At 33.1% G+C, this 27,385-nt stretch overlaps 1 protein-coding gene and 1 non-coding gene across 5 annotated transcripts; one reads left to right on the top strand and one right to left on the bottom strand.

Moving 5' to 3' along the window:
* Positions 1-652: 652 nt before the first annotated feature.
* Positions 653-6,987, top strand: LOC107945705 (formin-like protein 6). Of its 4 annotated transcripts, none has more exons than XM_041106583.1 (5): positions 653-1,092; positions 2,247-3,816; positions 3,907-4,106; positions 5,621-5,862; positions 5,971-6,987. In XM_041106583.1, the coding sequence occupies exons 2-5, from the start codon at positions 2,339-2,341 to the stop codon at positions 6,739-6,741; spliced, it is 2,691 nt and encodes an 896-aa protein (XP_040962517.1). In that variant the 5' UTR covers positions 653-1,092; positions 2,247-2,338; the 3' UTR covers positions 6,742-6,987. The 4 variants fall into 4 exon arrangements, with proteins under 4 accessions (XP_040962517.1, XP_040962515.1, XP_040962518.1 ...); XM_041106581.1 differs by having other exon boundaries at positions 668-1,092; positions 5,618-5,862; XM_041106584.1 differs by having other exon boundaries at positions 668-3,816.
* A 16,877-nt stretch (positions 6,988-23,864) lies between these two features.
* On the bottom strand, positions 23,865-23,938 carry TRNAV-AAC (transfer RNA valine (anticodon AAC)). Its single transcript has one exon. It is a non-coding gene; the product is annotated as a tRNA-Val (tRNA).
* Between the last annotated feature and the right edge of the window lie 3,447 nt (positions 23,939-27,385).

The raw sequence follows: 27,385 nt of genomic DNA, 5'->3' as shown, positions 1-27,385 counted from the left end.
TACGTGAGACCCTACTAAGTTCATGTCAATCACATCTTCACATATCTAAAAGGTAACTATGCCCTTAACTGACATGCAGTATCAAAACTGGTGCAAGCCATGTGTTAAGGTCCAAGGGCAAAAGATGGTCAATCTCACTTGTAAATATAAACTCAAATTTATGACCATAATTAGTGTTATCATTTATATATATATATAATGCCTAGAATTATTATAAATTTTTTTAACCCTTGAATAGAAGTGTAAATCGTGCATGAGGATGCTTGAAGTCACATCATTTTACGCTAGAAATATGTTGATGTCAATCGAGTTAAGACTCAGTTGACAATGTTATCGTTTTGTAACTACTTATTTATTGTTTTTGATATAACAATATATATATTTAAATTTTATCTACTCTATTTATTTTCAAATTTATTAACTTTGTATTTGTTACTCTAATTTCAATGTAACATCTCAAAAATTTAAATGTGTGAAAATTCTGTAAAATATGGCGAGATTTATTGAGAATTAATTAATGTAAAGGAAATTTAATTTTGGAGTTAGAAATTATGATTAGAATTTTTCGTAATTTTTAGATATTAATTTGGGCCGGGATTAACTTGAAAGAAAGTTTAGAAGAGGGGAAGATTTAGGGAGGTTTTATGTTGACATTTGCCCTTATTGTTGTTGCTGTTCATAAAAGAAGAGAAAACCAACAATCAAGTAACCTAAAATCTTTCTTTCTATATTTCTTACCTTTGCCGACAGAGCTTCAGTTTTCCAAGTTGTTATATTTGCATCTACTCGAAAAAAATTCTATCGTTTGCCACAATTCTTTGGGTCTACCGTTTGCTTCAATATTTGCAAATATTTATTCAATCAGCCTCCAATGCACAACTGCTATTTGCCCCTTGAATATGCTGCTCCAGTCTTCCTCGATTTGCTATTTGCTCCCTTGGCTACTTCCTCAATTAACTTGCTTTTTGCTTCACTATTGACTTCATTATTTCAAAGTTGCTGCCGATTGCTTATTCAATAGATTCTGCCGATTAGTGGGCTGCCATCTTCTTCTATTTCCATCCAAATCCTGGCTGCTCTTTCTTTGTTGTGGTAAGTGTTCCGTTCCTTTAAATTTTTGCTTGTATCGATCTAGTGTTTTACTATATTAACTTGCTTTTGAGAAAGGTTAATTAGATGATTTTAGATTAGGATGAATTGAGTTCAAATGTTAATAAAAAATGTGGAATAAAAAGAATATTTCTTTTTATTAATGGTTAATTTCCAATTTATAATTTATGTTGGAGTTATCGGTTTTAATAATATCAATTTTAATATTTCAAACTTGATAATTTGTAACCGTTTAAATCCATCGTTATCCATCAATCTTTGAAGAAATTGTTTTAAGAGTTTATTTAAAAAAAGATTATTATCTTCATCAAATTGAAAATAAATCTATTTTATCAATTGATTTCAACATCTTAGGCTTTAAAATAAAGTAGTAAAGTGGGGAGTGGGCACAGAGATTTAAAGAAGGTTTAATAGAATATGTGCCACTGCATTTTCTCGATCCCGACGAAAGATGAAACAGTTTGATAAATTAACTGGACAAAAAAGGACACCAACCTGGTCATTTTATTTTCCCCATTTCCATGGTCATCATCGTCTTTTCACATTTGATCTAAACCCACTCAATCTGCTAAAAGTTTATTCTGTCTTCTCAGATCTGTTTTCTTTTTTTTGCTCATTTCATACGTGGTACCCACAATATTAAGAAAAGCTACCATCTTTGTCTAAAACAATACACTGTTAAAAACTTATTTACTTATAAACTGAAAAGCAGTCACCTTTTTTTTTTTATAAATTCTTTAACCCACAAAATTGTCATATTACATCGAGTGTCAGGTAATTAACCAAAAATATTAAATGATAAAACGAAATAAATTTATTTACATACGAGTAAATCAGTAAATACATAATTTTAATTTAGATAATATAAATTTTTTTAGGTAGATAATATGATTATAAGAAAAATCCCATATCTCCTCCACCTCCGGTAATAAGAAAAATTAGAAATTAGTAAAAAAATGAAGTTTTAAAATTTAAAAAGATTGGGCTATGGCTGAACTCATCTGCTTCGCATCCAGATCTTGCAGCAAAAAGAAGCTTCCCCTGACTAAACAACTCCAATTCTTCTTTCTCTTAATATTAAATAAAGTCCTATTTTTTCTTTTAATTAATTAATTATTTATCTTTTCTTTGCCAAGGGTGGAAAGGAAAAGAAAAGCAAAGTCTTGTCTTCCCCTGTAGATGAATTTTGAGAAAAAGGAGAAACAGCATTGGACCCAAAAAACTCAGCATGAGAGCAGCTTATCATATTCTCCTCTTTTTCATCTTACTACCATTGTCTTCACCAACATCAAAAGCTGCTGTGTCTGTAATTCAGGATTTTATCACTTACAGAAGAATTCTACACCAACCATTATTTCCAGCTGGTTCAGCCCCACCTCCAGGGACCGACAATTCTATACCTCCACCGTCTCCTCCGCCGCCTGACCCAGCTCAGCCATTCTTCCCTGAAGGTCAGCAATCCCCAGATCAGAATCAACAATCTACACCACCAGCTGCAGCGGCCAATGGCTCAATCCCAATCCCAACCGCAACACAACCCACCAAACCAGCTAAAAGAGTTGCAATTGCAATCTCAGTGGGGATTGTAACCTTGGGAATGTTATCAGGACTTGCTTTCTTTTTGTACCGTCATAGGGCTAAACACCCTGGAGATACCCAGAAGCTTGTTGGAGGGAACTCGGAGAGGTTCCAGGAAGATTCCGGGGTGCCACCTTCCAGTTTTCTTTACATTGGAACAGTGGAGCCAATGAGGAGATCGGTGAGTGAAGTGAACGGAGGAGTCAATGGTTCACCTTATCATAAATTGAACTCAGGGAAGAGATGGGATCGGTATAGGCCAAGTCCTGAACTGCAGCCATTGCCTCCTTTGGCTAAGCCTCCTGCACTTGAGAATTGTTCACCCACAGCAATGTCACCTTCATCATCTTCTTCTGGTGAAGAGAGTCAGGGGACTGGTTTTTATACCCCACAGAGCTCAACTATTAGTAATGAAGAAAGCTATTATACTCCGGCTTCACGTTCGATCAGTGGCGGTTTGGTGACTCCGGCCAAGACAGAAATGAATGGGAATACTAATTCTGGTCGTCCTCGTTCCAAAAGAACATCTCCAAAAACAAGGGTTTTGGCTTCTTCACCCGAAATGAAGCGTGTTATTATCCCTTCAATAAAGCAGCAGCGGTCGCAGCTGCCTCCTCCTCCTCCACCACCACCGCCTCTTCAACAATCACAAAGCCTAGCCCCTGAGTTACATGAGACCCAAGAAACTACTTGTGCAAAAAGGGCGAAATTCTCCTCCCCACCTCCTCCTCCAAATATGGCATTGCTTCGATCAATTAGCAGCCATTCGTCCCCACAAAGAACAAAAATTCCACCTCCGCCTCCACCTCCACCGCCCCCTCCGCTCCCAGCAACGGGACCTTCAATTCCGAGGACAGTAAGGTCCTTGGAAACCAATGTGTCTCTAAAACCTTCCCCAGTGTTGAAAACGCAAGAATCCTCGACTCCAATTCCCGATATAAGTGAAGAGAGTGGGAGTAGAAAATCCATGGAAGAGGTTAATCATAAAGCTGGCAGTTGTGTAGAGAAGACAGATGGGGATGACATGGAGAGTGCAAAGCCCAAGTTAAAGCCGTTGCACTGGGACAAAGTACGAGCGACCTCGGAGAGAGCTACAGTGTGGGACCAGTTAAAATCAAGCTCTTTTCAGTGAGTGATAAAACTTGTATACTACTTCCTCACAGGGGATTAAGCTTTCAAAATATGACCTCTAATCTTGAGAACTTGCCTTGTTTGCAGATTGAATGAGGACATGATGGAGACCCTTTTTGGCTGCAATTCCACAAACTCAGTGCCCAGAGAACCTATTAGAAGATCAGTTTTGCCTCCTGTTGAACGGGAAAACAGAGTGTTGAATCCAAAGAAGTCACAAAATATTGCCATACTGTTGAGAGCACTGAGTGTAACTCGAGATGAGGTGTCAGAAGCTCTTTTAGATGGTAAGTCATATTTACATTTTCTATCAGTAAATAATAAGATTCTTATATCTTAGATATGATGGAAATTTTTCTGCATCTTCTTTCTCTTTGGTTAAGGGGCTTTGAGGATTTAAGAGCATAAAATTTGCTGGTTTTCACTTCCATCTAAATATGCCAAAGATATTTGTACTCTTTTGAAATTCAATATTTAATCTTGAAATTCAAATTTTAATCCAAGATGTTGAATCCCTATGTATACATTTTTTAATTTAAAAATCTTGGTAGGATGTGTGGAATTCTGTTTATTCACTTTTGATATTATAAAAAAGGTAAAATGACTCTTTTAATCCTCATGATTTACAGTTTTTTTTTGTCAATTTGGTCCAACTCATAAACAATTAGAAAAGAAATGGTTTTAACAATTGAATGTTTTTCCATATTTTCAATAAAAATAATTAAAAATTGTGAAAAATTAAAAACTCTTTAAAAGTAAAATAAAATAAAATAATTTTAAAAAAGAGTAATTTATTTTTAAATTACTCTTTTTAAATTTTATTTTATTTTATTTTATTTTTCACAATTTATTATTATTTTTATATTTTTATTGAAAATATGAAGAAAAAAATAGTTTGTAAAACATTTTTTTAAATCTTTATGTACTTTTAAAGAGTTTGGACCAAATTGATAAAAAAAAACTGTAAATCATGAGGGCTAAAAGAGTTATTCTACTTTTTTAAAACAGCCCATCATCAATTGTAATGGCAAGACCAAGATTTTTAAATAAAAAGAAGTACGGGACTCAATGTCTCAAAAATTGAAGTATAGGGACTTATATTTAAATTCCATAAGAAACATTGCAATTGGCAACTTGCTGCTTGGTGTCTTTCTAAAAGCTAATATTGAGATTGAAGTAAATGATAGTAAACCACGTTTTAGGTACCTGGTATAATTTGCTGAGCTCAAACACATTGTCCGTCACCATCACTTAAAACATATTCCTAGTTCCTCGAATTTCGAACTCTGGGTTGCATCTCCAAGCCCTTTTGTCAATAAAAAGTGTTATATGTATTAAAAGCAGAAAAAGGAACTTAATTAACAATTTATTATCATATTGCACTTGTATCATTATGTTAGTTTCTTCATGAAAAACAAAGCCTTAAAAGTTACATATAGGAGTGATGATCAATCTCTCAATTTATAATGGCAAACCACATAGACAACTGAGATTAGCCATTGGAGTAGCAACTAGCATGCTTGACATCATAAAATGCCTTACCATCTAATTGTTTCAAATATCCCTCAAAATTAAAACATGTATATGTACCTGAGTGGAATATCACGAGTTTATGACAAGCAAGTAGTTAAGCATAACACCTTTTCAAGTAAGCTGCTTATGTAGAAATATACAGATGAAAAGGTTCATTGAGATGCCACTTATGGGCGACTATTTGCAAAAAAAAAAAAAAGAATTGTCTATTTATATCTTGACTTTTCAGTTTGCTATATATCACATGCTATTCTGTTTGCACTAGCAGGTAACCCAGAAAGCTTAGGTGCTGAGCTTTTGGAGACTTTAGTAAAGATGGCTCCATCAAAGGAGGAAGAAATAAAACTTCTAGAGTACAGCGGGGACATCTCGAAACTAGGCTCTGCAGAAAGATTTCTTAAGACAATACTTGATATCCCTTTTGCCTTCAAAAGAATTGAAGCCATGCTCTACAGAGCTAACTTTGATACAGAAGTGAAGTACTTGAGGAAGTCTTTTCAAACCCTAGAGGTATTAAAATTCAAAAGGCTCAATACTTGGTGATTTAACTATCACATAAAAATGTTTCAAAAACCGGTAAAGGCTCCTATAAGTTCATTTCTCTCTATGTGCTTTCAGGAAGCAAGCGAGGAGTTGAAGAATAGCAGGTTATTCCTCAAACTCCTAGAGGCTGTTCTGAGGACAGGAAACCGGATGAATGATGGTACCAATCGTGGTGATGCTAAAGCTTTTAAACTTGATACCCTTTTGAAACTTGTTGATATAAAGGGAACAGATGGAAAAACCACACTCCTACACTTTGTGGTTCAGGAGATCATTAGATCTGAAGGTGCTGGTACTGACTCTGCAAATGGGAATCTTAAGGAGGATGATTTTAGGAAGCAAGGATTGCAGGTTGTAGGTGGGCTGAGCAGAGACCTCAGCAATGTCAAGAAGGCAGCAGGAATGGACTCAGATGTCCTAAGCAGTTACGTGTCGAAGCTCGAAATGGGACTTGAGAAAGTCAGATTGGTTTTGCAGTATGAGAAGCCGGATATGCAAGGGAATTTCTTCAACTCGATGAGGATGTTTCTAAAAGATGCTGAAGAGGAGATTGCTAAGATCAAGGCATATGAAAGAAAAGCTTTGTTGCAAGTAAAAGAAGTTACTGAATATTTTCATGGGAATGCAACAAAGGAAGAAGCTCATCCTTTCAGAATCTTCATGATTGTGAGAGATTTCCTTTCAATATTGGATCATGTCTGTAAGGAAGTAGGCCAAATGCAGGATAGAACAATGGTGGGTTCCGCCAGATCCTTTCGGATATCTGCAACTGCTTCACTACCAGTACTTAGCAGGTATAATGTGGGACAAGACGCAAGTTCAGATGACGAAAGCTTGTCTCCGTGAAGCTGCACGAATACGGGTCCTAAGACTACTCCCACAGTTGGACCCTTTTCCAGCTAAACCAGCAGTAAGGATGTCTCATTTACCATCACAAGCATCATGTCAAGACTCAAATTTCTTTTTTTAGATCAGATACCTGTACATTTTTGTAGTAAAAGAAGAATGTTTTTTTTTTTAATATATTACTATATGTAATGGTCTGCATTTATTTGATAAATTACTAATAATATATTTTTCAGTTTTGCAACATTGTTTTTGGTTTGGACTTTGGAGCTATCTATAATTCTGTGTCTCAAATTTTAGTTGGTATAGAAAGATTAGTGGTTTTTTTTTCTTTAAAAAAAACAGAGGAATGATCACCAAATGAATGCTAAAATGTCAGCATGAAGTGCAAAACAAAAGAGTTCCCAATCTTATGGTAGATTTTCTTAGTAAGAAAATAAAGCTTCAAAAAGACAAGTGAAAATTTACTAAAACATACCCGAAAAAGTTTTGAATGTCATGCCACCCCCATAGAATTCTTGAACTGAAAGGTTAAGGTTTGGATAAGCGAAGTGATTAGTGAAGAAAGCAGGTGGAAATGGAGGAACATTATTGACACCTTGATGCATCCCCATCAGCTTCACTTTTGGATGGAATTCAATAGTAACTAAATTCAGGGTTCTTCTTCTATATCTGAAAAAAAGATTTAAAATTTCAAAAGTATTCACTATTTCCGGATATTTGCATAGACTTTGAAAATTGAATCTCAGAATCAAACAGAAGAAGATTCATCTTAAAAGAGAAGCAAGGAAAATTTAACCAATATTCTAAAGAAAAAGTATTTTCTTTAGTTTGGGCTGTTGTTATCCCTTCTTAATGTTGGAATTTCAATATTAATATTAAAACAATAAAAAATCACGAATATTAATTTTTTATAACTTAAATAATATTATTAACATTTTTTTATAAATTATTTATTTAATATATTTTTTAAAATTATTTTGTTTTAATGTTAAAATTATTAATATTCAATTTTTTGTAATATTATATTTATCTTTACTATTAACATTATAGAATAAAATTGTAAGGTATATGAATATCTGTTTAATCTTTATTATTTTTAATTAGCTTCTGTTGAATTTTTTTTTGCCATTTATTTTAATACCTTTTGTTGAAATTTTCTATTTTAACATAGAACTATATGCTTATTGTAACCTACAAGATTTATTTTAATGAAACTTATTAATTACAATTTTCATTATATTAGTGCACCACACTGTACAAACTGTGTCACATAGGATTTGTTTCTTCTTCTTTTTTTTTCTTTTTTTTTTTGTAGAAAAAGGAATAATCAAACTAACTACATAAAACTAAATTATCCCCCAACGGGGAGACCTCAAACAAGCATAGATTGTCCCTTCTATTATGGATCATTTTGAACAAACAATTAGCATCATGGTTATCCTCTCTAGAGATGTGTCAAATACTCCAATGCCCTATCTGTGATAAAAGTTGATAAATTCTACTGATCAAAGCATAATTGGAACCATCTTAGGAACTATCCTGAATGGTCTTAGCCACCTCAAGATTATCAATTTGAATCAACACGTTATCGTAACCTCGTTCCATTAAAAGTGTCAACCCATCCAAGATACCCCATAATTCAGCATCGAAAACGGAACAATTTTCAAAAAATCTGTTGAAGCCAAGAATCCACCCTCCATTTTGATATCACATTATTCCCCCTACTGTAGCAAAACTAACATCAGCCTTGACGAAGCCATCAATATTCAAACATACCCAATTACCTGTCAAGTATGAAAATGGAATCAATCCTCGCGACTTGGTCGGTGTACCCCTGTTAAAAGAAACATATTGTTTTGCCCAACTATAAGACACATTGATAATTTCACTAACACTCCATGAAACACCCTGAAAATTTAAGAGATTCTGATTCTTCCAAATACGCCATGTGATAATCCTGAAGAGACACTACTAGTCTACTTCACCCAAGCACAAATCTTGTTGATTTTGCAAGTTTGACACAAGCTCCTACAAGTTTTGTTGGAAAAAGTCCGATTTGAGAACAATTTTCTTGCATAGTGAAAAATTAAAATTTTGAAAATTAACCCGGTTTGTCATATTTATAGCAATAAACCTTAGACCAAAATTATACTTGTGTTTTCAGATAAGCGGATCCTTGATGTTTTCCGGCTTTCAACCAAATGATCTTTTCTGTTATTCTCATACCACAAACTGCTTCGAGTGTGGGCCTAAACCAACTAAATCAAAACACAAAACTAGAAAAAAAAAGTTCTCTTTTCATTTTTGGGGTGAAAATAAAAATTCTTGGGGGAGAATGTGTTTAATAGTTGAGAATAGATTCTCTTTATTTTTCAACAGAGTAGCAATCTCTCAAAGTTGTGTAAATAGCTCTACCGGTGTTATCTATTTTTAGGGAGAGAATGTATAACTCTTATTGAATTGTAGAGGCTTATTTCAAATAGAAAAACAACTTCCTAGTCAAACTAGGAGAGAGAGAGGGCCTATAGGGTGTACTTCCCCTCACATATATTATGATAGGGATTCAGGCCTCTCATTGTATTGGACCCAATTATGTGCTTTTTGAACTTTTAACTCAATACTTCATAATTTAATCCAACCCAATACATAATTTTCTAATTTCCAAAAAAAACATTAATTTTCCAATTAAATATTTTTTTATCCCAATTTTACCCCCGGTAAAATTATGATGATTTTACCCTTCATAAAATTTCCAAGAAAATATATTTAATATTTCACAACTCAACTTGTTTACTATGACCGAATGGTTTTTATTTTCATTTTTGGGATTTAAAATTGCTCAAAATCATAAACTCATTCTTCCCATCATTTATGAGTAATACATGTACATTTGCAAATGAATCGTTTCTCATTTTCATTTTCATTTCCATTTCCATTTTGAGAAAACCATATTTATTTCCAAATTATTTCATTTCTCCATTTAGGAGAAAACCATAATCATTTCTTAATGTTTTCCATTTCTTTATTTCTATTTATTTTATTCATTTTCGATTCAATACGCAATTCATTTTTGGTTTTAACGAGCTAACAGAGGGACCGATTGAACATATGTAATTAAGGCTCAAATAATTTATAATTAAGTTTCGTCTTTTCACCTATTAATTAAAAAAGTCAATCACTATCAAATAATGATCAAGTCATTCATCACAATGACGAACAACTCGTGATCATGTTTACTTTTCATTAACCATGTAATGTCAATGAGAGGATGTCATTTACCTATGTCTTGGGCTATAAAATCCACCGTTGTAAATGATGCTACGAATTGTAGAAGTCGTACATCCAACGCACCAGCTTTCAGTTCCTTATATATTTGAACTCAGGCTTTTACTTACATCAAAGTGTATGAGTCACGCGAACATAGTCCACCATCTACTCAGGATTTTGGTATGCCGCACTATAAACGTCACAAATAAATAAGTCCATAAACGAATTCAAGATCTATTTTGCTTGGGTACTGTCCGATGTACTGTCAGTATAGTTAGTCACATCTATGTTTCTAACTTCTAGGAGTCATCTGCTCCAATGCCCAAGATAAGGCATCTCCCCAATTGGACTTGATAGACGACATATCTTTCAATCGGTTTGCTTATTTCTAATTAGACTAAGGACATGTTTAGGTTCGTCTAATAATACAAGTTGTCTTTTCGTATTACGATCCGACCACATAATACTGCTTAGTATTAGTTAAACATTAGACAACAAATGAACAATAATTGCTTCCATTTTGCTTTGCGTGTAAAAACCATTTGAGGATAATAATAAAAATATATTAATAGTAATAAATGAATTTTTTTTATTAACCAATCTGTTCGAAAAAATATATAAATTTACAAATGAATATACTACACTCAGGGCACCAGGTCCAACAAGTTTTCAGAATAAAACTTATCATGTCGTTTTGTTGGAATTAATAGATCCCAAATATCCCTCGCTATAGGATAGTCCCTAATAACATGCAACACATCCTCGAAAGCATGTCTACAAAACCCACAAGCCCTATCATGTCTAAGACCCCGATTCACTATTTCCACATTGGTAAGGAAATATTGCTTGAATGCAAGCTAAATAAAGAACCTAACTTATTGAGGGACCTCAAATTTTTACGAGATTTGTCATACCGCCCCCTTTTAGGTTCCGCGTCCTCCCCCGAAGCTTCTCATAGGCACTTTTAAGAGAAAAAGAACCTGTCAAGGTACCATCCCAAGTGATCCTATCAAACTCTATTGTCTGGTAAGGCGGAAGAATCCCTACAATCTTCCAGATCACATCCTCTAATAACCAAAGCTGGAAGAAATCAAGATTCAAACACCATTACATGTAACCATATCACTAAGTAACCATTCCATATCAAGACTAGAATGGCATATCAAGCAAGCTAGAAACCCCGCGTTCGAAATCTAGGGATCACGCCAACATCTGGTACTATTTTCAGCCCCCACTAAGCAATGTAAATTTTCATGAATAAGTGGTCAAGCCTTTGTGAGGGTTCTCCACAAGAAAGAACATTGTCTACACAATAAATTTTTAAGCAATCCATTCTAAATCCCATACTTTTCCCGCTAAACATGGACCCAAAGAGCATTAGTAACAGTCACAATACTAAAACCCAACTAAGACCCGAGATTTTGAACTCTATGAAAATTGATAATATTGCATATGCGCTTCCCTAAATCATCATCCACTCATTTTGAAAAACAAATATTAGTCTTATGCACATCAATCCTATGCCTGAATAATCGTAAAAACTGTTCAGCACTCCTTTAAGTACCTTGGCTTAACTCTCCTCAGCTTGACAAAAAAAAATCAGATCATTTGTAAAGAAAATAAGGAAATGGATGGATCTGAGCGGAACAAACGTATATGAGCCCACCGTCTGGAATTAATGACCAATTGAATATTATGTCTGAGCCATTCTATGCACAGGACAAAAAGGTAAGGAGACAACGAACACCCCTGACGAACACCTCTTATCGGTTGAAATTTTTGAATTGGAGTTCTATTCCACAAAATCTGCATGGTGGAACTCGTAATGGCTGACATAATAACATTACGGAGTGAGTTTGGAATACTTGTAGCTTGGAGGAATGAATCAATAAACTTCTAATACACTCGATCATAAGCCTTCTCTAGATCAATCTTGACAGCCAACCATTTCCTATTCTTCTTCTTTTTTTTCATGGAGTGGATCACTTCCTGCGCAATAATAATGTTGTCTATGGTATTCCTTCCCGCAATAAACCTTACCTGCTCTTGCCCAATAATCCTTGGGAAGAGCACTTTAAATCGATTAGCAATGACCATCATAACCAGTTTATAGAGAACTGTGCACAAGCTTAAAGGTCGAAACTGTAAAAAGCTCTCATGATTCTGAACATTGGGAATAACGATAATTAAGGTGTTATTCAGCTCAAGGCCAATACATTTCCCTATAAAAACTTTCTTAACCAAAGTACAAATAGAGGCACCAACTCGGTCTCATTGGCTCTAAAAGAAAAGGGCATAAAAGTCATCACTGCCCAGAGCCTTTAATGGGCCCATATCAAAAAGAGTTCTTTTGATTTCCTCATTAGAGACTAGTTTACTTAAAAGCTGGATCTCCCCATCCTTAAGTTATGGTAACGAACTAGAAGGTAAACCCTTTATCAGACTCGATTCCTTACCATATAATTTTTGAAAGAACCTAATTATCTCATCGAAAATCCACTCTCCCACATTATTCTTCAAAGTTGTGATCTGATTATGCTTCCTCCTCTAAAGCGTGCACCTATGAAAAACTTTAGTATTTCAGTCCCTCAAATATAACCAATCACATCTTGCCTTTTGTTTCCAAAGAAGCTCCTTGTGCTGAAGGACATTTTCCAAATCCTCTTGCACCTCTATTTCTAACTAAAGTAAATAATATGAGTTTGCACAATCCAAAGCCTTTTGAATATTAGTGAGTTTCTAAACCAGTATTTTTTTACAAGCCTGATAGGCGTCAAAACCACCAAATATAAATTCCTACGACAAAATAACAGTAATTAGCAGTATAGAGCAGTAGGGTCGAATCTACAGGGACTGGCTATCTAATTTCGTCTTTTTTCGTGACCAGAATCACTGTCACGGTCATAGTCGTGCCCACGGCTTGTGCGTAGAAATGCTAAAAATAAAAATAAAAATAAAAATGGGGGGTTTAAATTGATTAAGATGATAAAATAAGGAAATACGAAAAATAAAATAAAAACAAATTCGAAAATGTAAAAAAATAAATTTAAGAAAGTAAAATATATGGATAATAAAATATTTTTTCAGCTTAGCCTCAGCCTCGATGTACTCCAATCTTGAATCGATCCTTGAAATAGATATTCCCTTTCAAGCAATAAGCTGGTTATAGCAACTAAGAACGTCCTGACCGCCAACTTTTTCTTATGTAATCAATCTCGGTACGACCTGCAAACTGAATCTTTCTAAATTTCTAACTACGATACACGTGTTCACAATTTAAGATTTTGACAGCCTTGCGATATGAAAGACCAACTCGAATCAACGGACTCAACCGCGTGGGTCTTTTAAATCCGATCTCTATATCCCTCAACGGAATCCAACTGGCTTTTTCCACCTAGACACGCCAATTTGTTCACGGGAATTCAAAAATAGCATGGCCAATTTGTTTTCCAAACTGTATGCCAAACAACTCCAACCCAACGTGCACTTTTTCAATCGAAGCTAAATCAACTTTAAGGGACGAATTTATACCGGAGAGATAGAAAATACTGCGTTGAGAGGTTTTTTGAGCAGGTTCGTATCTCACATTGTTTTGTTGGAGCAATTTTCGGGCTAAAGCTAAAAAGGGTTTAGTTAATCATGAAAAGTATCATGCTTGAAAATAAATGGTTTAAATGGAATTGTGGAAAGTGGGAAGGGATTGATAGGCAAATAATCAAAAAGTTGAAAGTAAAAGAAAAAAAAAAGTTGAATTGGCATAATAGAGTGTAAAACAGGAATCGAGAGAAAAAAAATAGAGAATTTGTTAAATGCCAAAGGCAAAGTGCTTGTGCAATTAGCTGTAGCCACTAGTTATTTATACACACTTTTAGTGCTAAAATTTAGCTAGATTTTTCCTAAATATTATCACTAAATAATCCTAAATATAATCACTAAATAATTCTAAATATTATCACTAAATAATTTAAAATTTAAAAATCAAATTTAAACTAGAGACTAAATTTAAACTAATTATAGAGTTGTAAAAATATAAAAAAATATTTCAATCTTTATCAAGCTACTTTTTAAAAGAAATCTTCAACCCTTCAATCTTTATTCAGTCACCTTTGAATCTTCAATTTTTCAATCTAAGCCCTCCTCTTTGCTTTTTGTTCCAATTTAGCCCATTTTTGTAAGAGTTCGAATTCAGCACACCAACTTCATTCCTAATAAGAAAATCCCAAATTTAATAGCATTTTATATGATAATTAGCCAAAAATAAATATATTAAAAATAAAAATTTATCTTGCTATCAAATTCCCCCTACTTAGCTGATGCTTGCCCTCAAGCATGATATCCACTAAAAATAACTCGTCAATCCTTTTTAAAATCAAAACCCCCTTTCCTAGTCAAGCATACTACAAACAATTAGGTGAATCACAAATAAACAATTGTTAAACTCAATCAATAATCATTTTATAAAATTTCAAACAGTATGTCAAATTCAATTACTTTGTTAAATTTAGGCTTAATCAAACATGCGAAATGATCATACTAGAGGTGCTCAAGGGCCGGGCCAGAAAAAAATTCCGAAGCCCGAGCCCGACCCGGCCCATTTTTTAATAAACACCAAAAATTTATTTTAAAAATAAAAAAAATAAAAAAAAAGTATTTTAAGAATATTTTAAAATAAAAAAATAAAAAATATATATTTATTATATATTCGGGTCGGGCCCGGGCCAAAAAAGTGGTGCCCGAGGCCCGACCCGTTTTCTAAACGGGCCTCTTTTTTTTGCCCAAACCCATATTTCGGGCAGGCCGTCGGGCTGGGCCAGGCCACACGGCCCATGAGTACCTCTAGATCATACCCAATATATACTTTTATTTGTATCTATATACATTTTTTTTATGTATTTTTATATTTTTATTTTTTTCAAACGTAGTCAATTCTTTTGATTTAAAGTAAAATGACAACCCAAGCACCTCACCCCGGTTACTCAACCTGACACGTTCTCTTTATTTAATTATTTATTTTTAACGAATTCAAGACATAATCAAAATTTTTTACACGAAATGAGATGACAACCCAAGCACCTCATCCTGGTTACTCAATTTGGTCAAATTTCCGAATCTTCACTCTTAACCAAACTATTAGCATATTTATTTATTTATTTATTTAAACGAATGCTTTCATTAGGCGAGTTCAACAAAACAAACAATTTTCATGAAATATTGACTAAGGCATCACATTTTCAATTCTACAAAATATTTATTGATCAAGTAAGCAATAGTTATTCATGATTCACCCACTTATTTAAGTAAACTAAACATAAGAATTAGAGGTTTATTTCCAAAATGAATTAAGAAATTACTCTTAGCAAAACACATGCAAAGAAGAAAGTATGGCATGATCACGATCCCCCATACTTAGCCCACATTGCCCCCAATGTGCAAAAAGAATAACAAAAGTGGAGAAAAGTGTACTCCCTGCTTATTTTAAATGGGCCGAAAGATGGTGGAAGTGACCGTTTTGCAAAATGGTGAGGATGCTTGAGATGTTGGATTCCATTGTTTTGAGACGAGCTTCAATGCGATGAAGTCATTTGTCTACAACTAAAGGTGGTTGCTCCTGGAAAACAACACGATCAAACGAATTAAAATAATATTTTATTTAATTCTCAAACTGAGCTAGAATTCAAAATTAAATTAAATAAATAAAAATAAATGCAGGTTGCCTCCCATAAAGCGCTTTTGTTTAACGTCATTAGCTCGACGACCTGAGTGTTATTCATTTGGTTCCTCGAGAGTTAATTCTTCCATTACGTGCACTTGAAAGTTCTCATAGAAAGATTTCAACCTTTTCCCATTGACCTTGAAGTATTTTTCAGATTCCTTCATCATCGGTGGATTGAAATGTATTCAAGCTTCTCCGTTCGGGTTTACTTTTTCCTCTATCAGAATCTTTAAATGTTCCTATAACAATTTGAGTTCCAATTCTAAGACTTCCATGCGAATGATAACTTCACAAATTGGCTCTTCCCACATCATTAATTCCTACAGTTTATCCAAAACATCGAGGTCTAAATTCCTACTAAGCACAGTTTGTAACTCATCCTCTTCATGATATTCAAAATGAAATTTTATTAGTGGTTCAATAATATCAACACTAGAAATATTCGACATTGAACTGGGTTGGCCCATCGCCTCATAAACATTAAATTTTACCACTTCACCGTCGAATTCCATATTGAAAGTTTCACTTTGAACATCAATCTTTGTATGTGCAGTACTTAGGAATGGTCTCTCGAGTAGAATATTAGAAGCATTTTTTGAGTGGTCGTCCTCCGCATCGATGATGTAAAAGTCTACAGGAAAAATTAGTTCATTTACCTTTACGAGGACATCTTCCAGCACCCCTTATGGATATACGCATGACTTATCTGCCAATTGAATAGTTACCCCTATTTCATTCAAATGACCTGTGTTTAGCATCTTAAAAATAGATAAAGACATTACATTAATAGATGCTCCTATATCACACATGACTTTTTTTTTATTCCAATATTACCTATTTTGCAGGATATAGAAAACATACATTGGTCCTTACACTTAGGTGGTATTTTTCTTTGTAACACTGCAGAAACATTTTCTCTCATATTCACCCATTCGTTTCCTTGGAGTTTTTTTTTCGATGCAAAGTTCTTTCAAAAATTTTGCATAGCGTAAAACCTATTTAATTGCATCAAGTAAAGGAATAGTAATTTCTACCTTCTGAAATGTCTCAATGATTTCTTTTTCCTCTCATTCCTTTTTAACTTGGGCAAGCCTTCTAGGGTATGGGGGAGGTACAACAAATGGTTTATGTGGTGTCTGTGATAGCCCGAAATAGGGCCTAATCGGAATAGTGGTTTCATAACCACAAATCCAAAGTGAAATAGTTTAATTTTATAAGTTTTTATTAGTTACTGATTGATTGAAATATTGTGTGAAAATATGGATAAGAAATTTTAATGATTTAGTGTCTAATTAAATTTTTAGGACTAAATTGAGAAAAATGCAAAGTGTGTTTAATAAGTGATTAAATGACTTTATTGAATTATTGCATGAAATTGGAAGTCTTTATGTGACAATTAGACCATAAATTAGTGATATGGACACAAAAGGGTAATTCTAGAAAAATATCTAAGTAATGGGTTAAGGGCATTTCTGTCCAAATTGAGTAAAAGACAAAATAAAGAGAAAATAAGTGTCCATCTTCTTAAAAATCAGATGGTTGCTGTCAAAAAAAATTCATGTCACCATAGCTAGGGTTCTTGATCTTCCTAAGCTCAATTGTAAGTGATTTCTTGCCCCATTTTTAATTATTTTCGTATTTTTATGCTTATTGATGCTTGAATTTCATGTTTCTACTATTTAATTTAAATGAAGTTAAAGTTTAAAAATTGACCCATTCATGATATAATTGTAAATTGATTAGTGATGTTAGATAATGAATGTTTGAAGTGTTAATTACAAGTTTTACTAGATGAATTTTGATGAAAATGTTGAAAAAGGGCTAAATTGTGAAAGATGGTAAAGTGTGCATAAAGTTGTGATTTTGTGAAATTGAGGGCTGTTATGAGCATGAAATATGATTTAGTGAAGTTTGAAATTTAAAAATTTAGTGAATTTTATTTTTACGAGCTTTGGGACAAAAGTGGAATTTTTGAAAAGTTATGGGGAAAATGTAAATTTGCCAAAATATTGTGTATGAATTGTATTTGAATGGAATATTGATAAAATGTATTAAATTGTGTTAATATAGATCAAGAAAGAAGAAATAGTAGAAATGATCGGGGAAAAGAGAAAGTTTTCGACTAAATTACAAAAATAGTCGTTTTGCATCCGAGGTAAGTTACGTGTAAATAATAGTTATATTTGATATGTGAATTAATATTCAATGTGGAAGGAAAATTATTCATGAATTATTCAAGTGTTAAAGTGTTGAAAATAACGTGTTAAGTGTAAATTCCCATTGAACTTAGGAATAGAAGTGGATACAAGTGACATGTCACTAGAGATCAGTGTTACAGTGTTACAGTGAGTCCCGGGTGCTGGGTGATCTAGCATGTGTTGCAGACACCTGACAGCTTGTGTGAGCAGGCCCGTGGATATTTCCAGTGTTATTGATCAGTGGTAGCTTCGGCTACATTTCAGTGGTAGCTTCGGCTACATAACAGTGGTAGCTTCGGCTACATATCAGTGTTGCACTTATGTGCTAAATCTCTATGTATCTGTGTATATTCCGAGTGTTCAATGGGATTAATAATGAGTTAAAATGAATATGAAATGAAGTGTGTATGCAGGTACAATTGAAAGAATGAGCATATGTGATAAATGTTAAGTGTGAAAATGTATATGAAAGTGAATTGGTAAGATTGTGCATGTGTAAGTGATTGAAATTGCTAAGAAATGTTTTGATTAGTTATATGTTAAAAGTTTTAATTATTAAATGAGTACCTATTATTTACATATAACTTACTAAGCTATTTGTAGCTTACACATTTTCTCATTTCCTTTGTTTTATAGTGATTTGAGCTTGTTCGAATTGGGGATCGTCGAAGCTCGTATCACACTATCATAACCATCTAGGTATTATGTATTTTCAAAATGTTTAAACTATGGCATGTATAGAGTCTTAATCATTTTGAGTATGTCCATATGATATGGCTAAGATTAGCTATTGAAATGGTTAGTAAAGATTATGTTTTGGTGTTATGTATGTGCAAATGGTAGCTAATACAAATAAGCAGTTTCTTTGACAGCAGTAGTGACGTGAATATGAAAAATCACCATAAATAGTAGAAATGAAATTAGAGAGTGATTGATATATAGAATTAAATCTTATCAAGTCTATTTTTACATGAAAGAAACGGTGTGGGCAAAGGAATTTTATGTTTTGAGATATTTGAATTTTAGTGAGACAGGGTCAGAATGATTTTTGAAGTCCCCTGTTCTAACTTTAGAAAATCATTATAAATTGTACAGAAAGAATTATAGGTCATAATTTATATGTATAGATTCCTTAGTGAGTCTATTTTCAAAATAAATAAACGGTAACCTTATATGAATTCTGTACAATGAGATAATTAATTTTTGTACCAAGAGGGGATAATTTAATGAATAAACTGTACTAATTGGCTAAGTCAAAAATTCTGAAAATTTAATGGTAAGTATGAATACGAGTCTAGTTTCAGGTAAAATTTACGGATTTAAATTTTGAGTTTTGTAACTCGAGTTATAATTAAATTAGTGACAGTCGCGCAGGTGGACAGTTTTGTTGTGAACATTGAATTTAATTTTAAAAGAAAATTTTTATGCTCCGAATTGGTAAGTTAAATTGGATGAAATCTCGTAGTCGATTTCGGCGGCGGTCTCGGGTAAGGGGTGTTACAGTGTCAGTTCCATGGGAGCTGCTAGTTCATCTTTTTGTTCTTCCTATGCAGCGTCGTGGTCAAGTCTCGTGATAGGCACTAGTGTTGACTCTGTTCCATCCTGTATGGTCACAACCCTTGCATTTTGACGTGGGATTGGCTCAGTTTGAGATGGTAGTTTTCCTTTGTTATCCAAACGACTAACTGTGAGTGCTAGCTTAATTATTTACTGATCCATTTCTTAGAGATGCGCTTCATTCTTTTGTTGGAACTTTTTGGTACTAACGAATAACCTCTCTACTATGGTTTCAAGAGACGACTTTGGAGGTTGATACTATTGAGGCGGAGATGGTCTTGGTTGATATGGTTGATTATATCGAGGATTCGATCCATAGTTTAAATTTGGGTGGTCCCTCCACATTGCATTGTATGTGTTCGAGTATAGATCATAGCACATTTGAAGTTTCCCTAGGAAGTTCCCAACGGCATCTACTTGTGCAGTTGTGTCCTCAAGTAAAATCGGGCACGAGTCGGTAGGATGATCGAGCTTAACATAAATCCCGCATAATTGAGCTGAGTTCGTCTATCTTGCAAGCATATTTTTAACCACATTAGTAAGTTCATCAATCTTTTTTACTATGGAAGGAGTACTTAGCTGATGAACCCTTCTCGTAGGTTCCATAGCTGGTCAATACTGTTGAGAATTTGCAGCCATAGTTGAAATTAATTCCCTAGCTCTTTGGAGAGTCATGTTCACAATTGCCCCTCCATTGGCGGCATCAATAATCTTTACTTCCATTGGGAGTAACCCCTCGTAGAAATACTATAGAAGCGACTGTTCATATAAGCCATGTTTTGGGAAACTTGCGTACAACTTCTTGTATCGCTCCTAATATCCATAGAGTGAATCTGCTTCTTTCCATTGTATTCCAACTATATTCCTCCTTAATTCGGCTGCTCGAGCTGCTGGAAAAAACATGCCAAGAAACAATCGAAACATATCAGCCCAAGTATAAACAGATCCTAGAGGTAAATAAAACAGGCATTCTCTAGCAGAGTCGATTAATGAAAAAGGAAAAACTCATAGTTTTATTTTGTCATCAGTTACTCCTTTTGGTTTCATGCTTAGACAAACTATGTAGAACTCTTTTAGATGAGTATGGGGGTTCTCATTTTTCAAACCCCAAAAAATAGGCAATAAATGTATTAATCCCGACTTTAACTCGAATGGTGTTTCACCCTCCGGATAAGTTATGCATAGTAGTTGTTGTTCATCTAATGCAGCTGCAAGTTGGCGTATAATTTGATCTACCATATCGTCTGAATCTTCAGATGAGTAAATATCTTTGGTGTAAGATCCTTCTTCAAAGTCGGGTTGTGGTTGTTTACCGTGTCGAATAGCTTCTCTTCGAAGTGCTCGAGTAAACTTTTCTATTTTCGGTTCAAATGCTAAAGTCTCCAATTTTGACTTGGTCATAAAGAAAACAAACAAAAATTAGAAATTTTCACCAATCCCCGGCAACGATGCCAAAATTTGATGGGCATCAATACCACCAAATATAAATTCTTACAACAAAATAATAGTAATTAGCAGTATAGAGCAGTAAGGTTGAATCCACAGGGGCTGGCTATCTAATTTTGCCTTTTTTCGTGACCAGAATCGCTGTCGTGGTCACAATCATGCCCACGACTTGTGCATAGAAATGCTAAAAATAAAAATAAAAATGGGGGGGTTTAAATTGATTAAGATAATAAAATAAGAAAATGCAAAAAATAAAATAAAAACAGATTCAAAAATGCAAAAAAAAAATTAAGAAAATAAAATAAATGGATAAATAAAATATTTTTTTAAGCTTAGCCTTAATCTTGGTGTACTCTAATCTTGAATCGATCCTTAAAATAGATCTTCCCTTCCAAGCAATAAGCTAGTTATAGCGACCAAGAACGTCCCGATCGCCAATTTTTCCTTATGTAATTGATCTCGGTATGACTTGCAAACCGACTCTTTCCAAATTTCTAACTGCGATACACGTGTTCAAAATTTAAAATTTCGATAGCCTTGTGATCTAAAAAGCCCAACTCGAATCAACGGCCTCAACCGCGTGGGTCGTTTAAATCCGATCTCTATCTCCCTTGACGGAATCCAACTGGATTTTTCCACCTAGACACGCCAATTTGTTGGCAGGAATTCGAAAACAACATGGCTGATTCGTTTTCCCAACTGTACGCCAAACAACTCCAACCCAACGTGCACTTTTTCAATCGAAGCTGAATCAACTTTAAGGGACAAATTTGTACTATCCCATATATCGGAGAGATAGAAAATACTACGTTGAGAGGTTTTTTGAGCGGGTTCGTATCTCATGATTGTTTTGTTGGAGTAATTTTCAGGCTAAAGTTAAAAAAGGTTTAGTTAATCATGAAAAGTATCATGCTTGAAAATAAATGGTTTAAATGGAATTGTGGAAAGTGGGAAGGGCTTGATAGGCAAATAATCAAAAAGTTGAAAGTAAAAGAAAAAAGAAATTGAATTGGCATAATAGAGTGTAAAACAGGAATTGAGAGAAAAAAAAAAGAGAGAATTTATTAAATGCCAAAGGCAAAGTGTGTTCAATTGGCTGTAGCCACTAGTTATTTATACACACTTTTAGTGCTAAAATTTAGCTAGATTTTTCCTAAATATTATCACTAAATATTCCTAACTATAATCACTAAATAATTCTAAATGTTATCACTAAATAATTCAAAATTTAAAAATCAAATTTAAACTAGAGACTAAATTTAAACTAGTTACAAAGTTATAACAATATAAAAAATCATTCAATCTTTATCCAGCCACTTTTTAAAAGAAATCTTCAACCCTTCAATCTTTATCCAGTCATCTTTGAATCTTCAATCTTTCAATCTAAGCCCTTATCTTTGCTTTTTGTTCCAATTTAGCCTATTTTTGTAAGAGTTTGAATTCAGCACACCAACTTTATTCCTGATAAGAAAATCCCATATTAATAGCATTTTATGCGATAATTAGCCAAAAATAAATATATTAAAAATACAAATTTATCTTGCTATCAAATTCCCAATATGTCTATACACATTCTTATCCCAACACTTGATTTGATTCGTAAGATGAGAAAGCGAGGCCAACATACATCCATTAAAGCTCTAGTTTTCCTTGAAAAACTTAGAGAAATCTAGATGTTCAACCCATCCTACTAGGAACCGAAAAGGTCGCCTCCTAGAAGAATGAAACACTAGCCTGAAAGACAACAGAAGAGGCCTATGATCATATTTGAGCCTCGAAAGGTGAGTCACTGTAGAATTTGGGAAGTAACCCACGCATCATTACCAATAGCTCTATCTAGACACTCAAAGACTTCACCTCTATGCCACGTAAAGGAAGGCCCTCTAAACCCTAAATCATGCAACTCTACCGAATCCATAAAATCCTCAAATAAGGAACACCTTTTCCCATTAACCCGCTCGACTCTCTTCTCATTAGGAGAGAGGAGAGCGTTAAAATCCCCTACCGCCAACTAAGGAAACTCGTTGCTTAGAATGACCGTCTTTAATTCTTCCCAAAGGTACCTCCGTTTTTGACTATCAAGACTAGCATAAACAAAAACAACAAAAACAGGCCGCTTAAAAACAGATCGTTTTGTAACCTCATTGTGTTATAGTATATATATAATTAGATGTTCATCGAAATTTTAATATATATTTTAAGATAATTATAATGATTGTAATTAATTTTTATTAATTAAACATTTTAAATTAAAACAATTTTTTAGAAAATACCAAACTATTATTAAACCAAATGAGAAACGATTTTGTTAGGTATAATTTTTTAATCAAATTATGATTTCTCTCCTAACTTTAAATTTAAGGTTTAGTATCTATACTCTAATTTGACATAATTTGATTCTCTTAATTTTATAATCTCATTAGTCTAGATAGTTGAAACCTTTAATTATTTTGATTAAAATATTGAGGCAAAATTTTCCCTTAAATATATTCAATCCAACTTATCATGCCAAAATATAATTTTTTAGTGGGTTAGGAAACTGTTTTTAATAAAAATTTACGCTAACATTTCAACTGAAATAACTAAAGATATTAAGTATTTAGACTAACCAATGTCATTATAAAAATAAAGACTCAAATTATGTCAAATAAAAATATAAATTAAATCCAGTAAACTAACACTTGTCACTGAAAAAAAAGAGAATTAAATTATGTTAAATTAAAATATAAACACTAAATCTAAAAATAAGCATGGAGATAAGAATTGGAATTTGACCCTTAATGCATAGCATAGAAACTATATTTGAAAAATCTGTTACTGCTACATAAATCCACTATCCCTAAATAGAAAAAGAGAGTAGATCGATCTGGATGAGCCCAATAAGGAGTAAATTTGGATATGGGCTTCATCGAAGCCGCTTGTCTAAAAAGAAAAATTTATGGCGTCGCCCGGACTCGAACCGGAGACCTTCAGTGTGTTAGACTGACGTGATAACCAACTACACCACGACACCACTGTTATTATTTGATTTACATAACTATTTTTATTATAAAAACTAAACGATTGGACATTTGTTATTATGTATAACTTATACCGAAAGATTTGAAGCTGGGGATAAGCCTAAAAGCTATATAAGTAATGTTATGTATGCATTTTTATTTTGTATAACTTAATATATTTAATTTTAATTTATTTTAATTTTTATAAATTATTATATATTATCGTATTATGTTTATATATTTATATACGCAAATTATTATTTAGTTAATATAGAAATAAATGTATTTATTTTTTATATTTAAATGTATTTATTTAAATGTATACAATTGAACCAAAATTAAATTTTAATGTATATATTTGGACTACCATCAAAGTTTCCTATGTATAATTGCAGCAAACTTAAATTCATTTATCAAATCGCATCTTAAATCAAAATTAATGTGTGGTCCTAAAATTTATCCCTACAAGTCTAATACATGTCATCTATGATTACTTGATTATTCTTTTAATAATACGTATTTAGTATGAATATAAAATTATAATTCTTAAAATATACCAAAAAAATTAAATATTAATGTTTGATGCATTAATAATATATATTTTAATTCAACGTATAAAATTAAAATATTGTCATGTGTTGAAGTGTTTATATAATATTATCATCTGTAGCTGAAGGAATAAAAAAGAGAGAAACAGAGTGGTTGATGGCATAGCTTCTTTGACAACCACTCTACCTCGTGGTCTTCCTTTCTTCTATAGTCCGCCAGATAAATTTTAAGATTATTGCTTGATGATCCTTTGAATTTCATTAGGTATAAAATTTAATTTAATTTAATCTACAATTTTATATATAAATCTTGATTTTGATTAATTTTTGTACAAATTTTGATATTAACGTATGTACTAAATTGAGATTCAACCCTTTTAAATATACCATTTGTACGGCCCATTTTGACCCGGGCCCAATAGGCCCAATAACTAAACCTAAGCCCAACTACCCCAAACCCTACAGCAGCCCAACACCAAATCAAAGAAAAAGAAGAAACCCTAGCCACCTAGGTCTTCTGCTGCCGTTGCATCATCTGACTAGCGCCGCACCTACCGTCTGCCGCCACCTGCTCTACCAAGACTTGTAAACACGCAACAAAGAGAAGCAGGAGCAGAGAGAAACAAGTGGAGAATGGCAAAAAATTTTAGATTTTCTTTCGGCTATAAAGTCGATTTGCAAAAGCGGAAAAGGGGGGCTTCATCACTGTAATCGGGAGTCCCGATTTTTTGTAAAAAAGAAATAAAACATTAAGAAAAAAGAAAAAAAAGCAGAAAGCAGATCAAATGTTTTCTTTTCTTTTTTTCTTCCATTATTCTGTTCATAAATCTTTTTTTCTTTTTGTTTTATCTACTTTTTTAGAATATTAGTAATAAGAAGATAAATGAAAAAGAACTTACCGGACGGTCGTGGCCTCGCCGTTGGAGCGTCTCTCCTCCGTCGCCCGAATCGTGCCCAAAGGGACCGAAAACCTCCCTTGTTTTCGACTCTCACAGGTTGAGAGAGCTTGGCTCTCAAGGACACCGCGCAATGGAGGTGTAATAGGCCATTTCGCGACGCCGGCCACCGCGTATAGTGGCACTACGATGGCGACCACGGCTGGCAACCATGGCTGGATTTGGGGGTTTGAGAGAGAGCTTCAAAGCTCTCTGAAATTTTTTAAAAAAAGGGATGAATCTGATTTTTTTTAGTTTTTTTTAACATTTATACCAAATGAAAAACGACGTCGTTTCACCTGGGGGTCTCAGCGCCAAAACGACACCGTTTTGCGCGACCCGCGCGTGACCCGACCCATTACCAGGAGGATCCGCGTGTTTTCATTTGTTGGGCTATTTACGCCCGTAGTCCTCCCGCATTTTTTTGTTTGTTTTAGTTTAGTCCTTTTTATTTTTATTGTGTTTTTAAATTTGGCCCCGTAATTTCGGCTTTGTTTCAATCTGGTCCTTTGAAGCTGTGCGTTTTGGAGAAGGGAAAATTATCCTTCCAGTCCCTCCTTGTTATTCGCGCATTCAATATGATCCTTATTTTTTCATTTATTTACAAATTTAGACCCCGAATCTTGTTTTAATGTTTTATTTAGTCCTTTTGTTATTTTGTTTATTTTCTTAATGAATTTGATATTATTACTGTTATTATTAGTTATTATTGTAATTATTCGCTCATTTTTTTTAATTGAAATCTTTGTTATATATGTACACGTGTTTTTATAATATATATGTATATATACACATGCATATTTTTATTTTTATTTTTTATATATATACGTACCTATATATTTTTATTTTATAATATTGACACATACCTACATACATGTCTATATATATATTTCATTTTCATAAATATATATACATATATATACTTACATATCCCTTATACTTTCAAAATATATATTTTGTTTATATTCTTTATATTTTACGATTCATATATATACCTACATATATGTACTTCCTTTATATATTTGATGATTGTTACTTACGTATATATGTATATTCATACATGCTTGCATATATTTTCATGTGTAATAGTTTTAAATATGTATACATAAATATGTTTTTCATATTTTCATAATTTATATATATATTTATATATATTTTTCATATTTTTATAATTTTGTTAATTTTGTTAATTTACATGTCTGTTATTGTTATTTTTCTTGCTTTAGTTTTTATATGTTTATTATTTGTTATCGTGCCTGTATGATTGTTTTTTATATTAGTCTTATTTATTTCTCTTTTGTTTTGCTCGTGTTATTTTACTTACATTATTGTTATTTTACACCCATTTTTGTTCAGATTTCCAAAAAATAAATTTTAAAATAAACGTAACACTCAGCATTTGAGATCTTCAAAAGAATCGAGCCGTAACGTATTGAGTTTTGATTTTCTTTGTTGAATCTAAATAATTGAAGTTACTCTTTTTTTTATAAAAAGAAATAAAAGGCTCATTATTGAGAATTCAATAAGTTGTGTCTTAATGCATTGGATATGACTTTTTGTTTTCCCGAGACGAGGATTTTTTTAAAAAATTAATAATGGTAGTATTTCATGTTTAGATTTGAGAAAGTCGTGCCCTAACTTACTGGGTTTCGATTTTTACAATAAATTTAAATACGTGAATATTTCCAAACTTAAGTTTTAAACGATCTTGGGAATTAAAAAAGATCATGTCCTAACTTATTGGTCGTGATTCCTTTTTAAATCCGAGATAGTTAAATATCTTTTAAATAAGCTAATTTTTGGCATTCATTCGCGTATCGGGAATTCGAGACATTGTGTCCTAACTTACTGGATATGATTTTTTTCTCGATTAACGTGAAATATACTTCTTTCTCAAAAATTTTTAACATTTTAATACAAGGATCGTAGTTTTAAAATTCTTCAAAGTTTTTAATTTTCGACATTAAGGCATTAGCTA

The sequence above is a fragment of the Gossypium hirsutum genome, chromosome D12, assembly GCF_007990345.1.
Source record: "Gossypium hirsutum isolate 1008001.06 chromosome D12, Gossypium_hirsutum_v2.1, whole genome shotgun sequence".
Classification (NCBI taxonomy): domain Eukaryota; kingdom Viridiplantae; phylum Streptophyta; class Magnoliopsida; order Malvales; family Malvaceae; genus Gossypium; species Gossypium hirsutum.
This window is presented reverse-complemented; position numbering and strand designations above follow the sequence as displayed.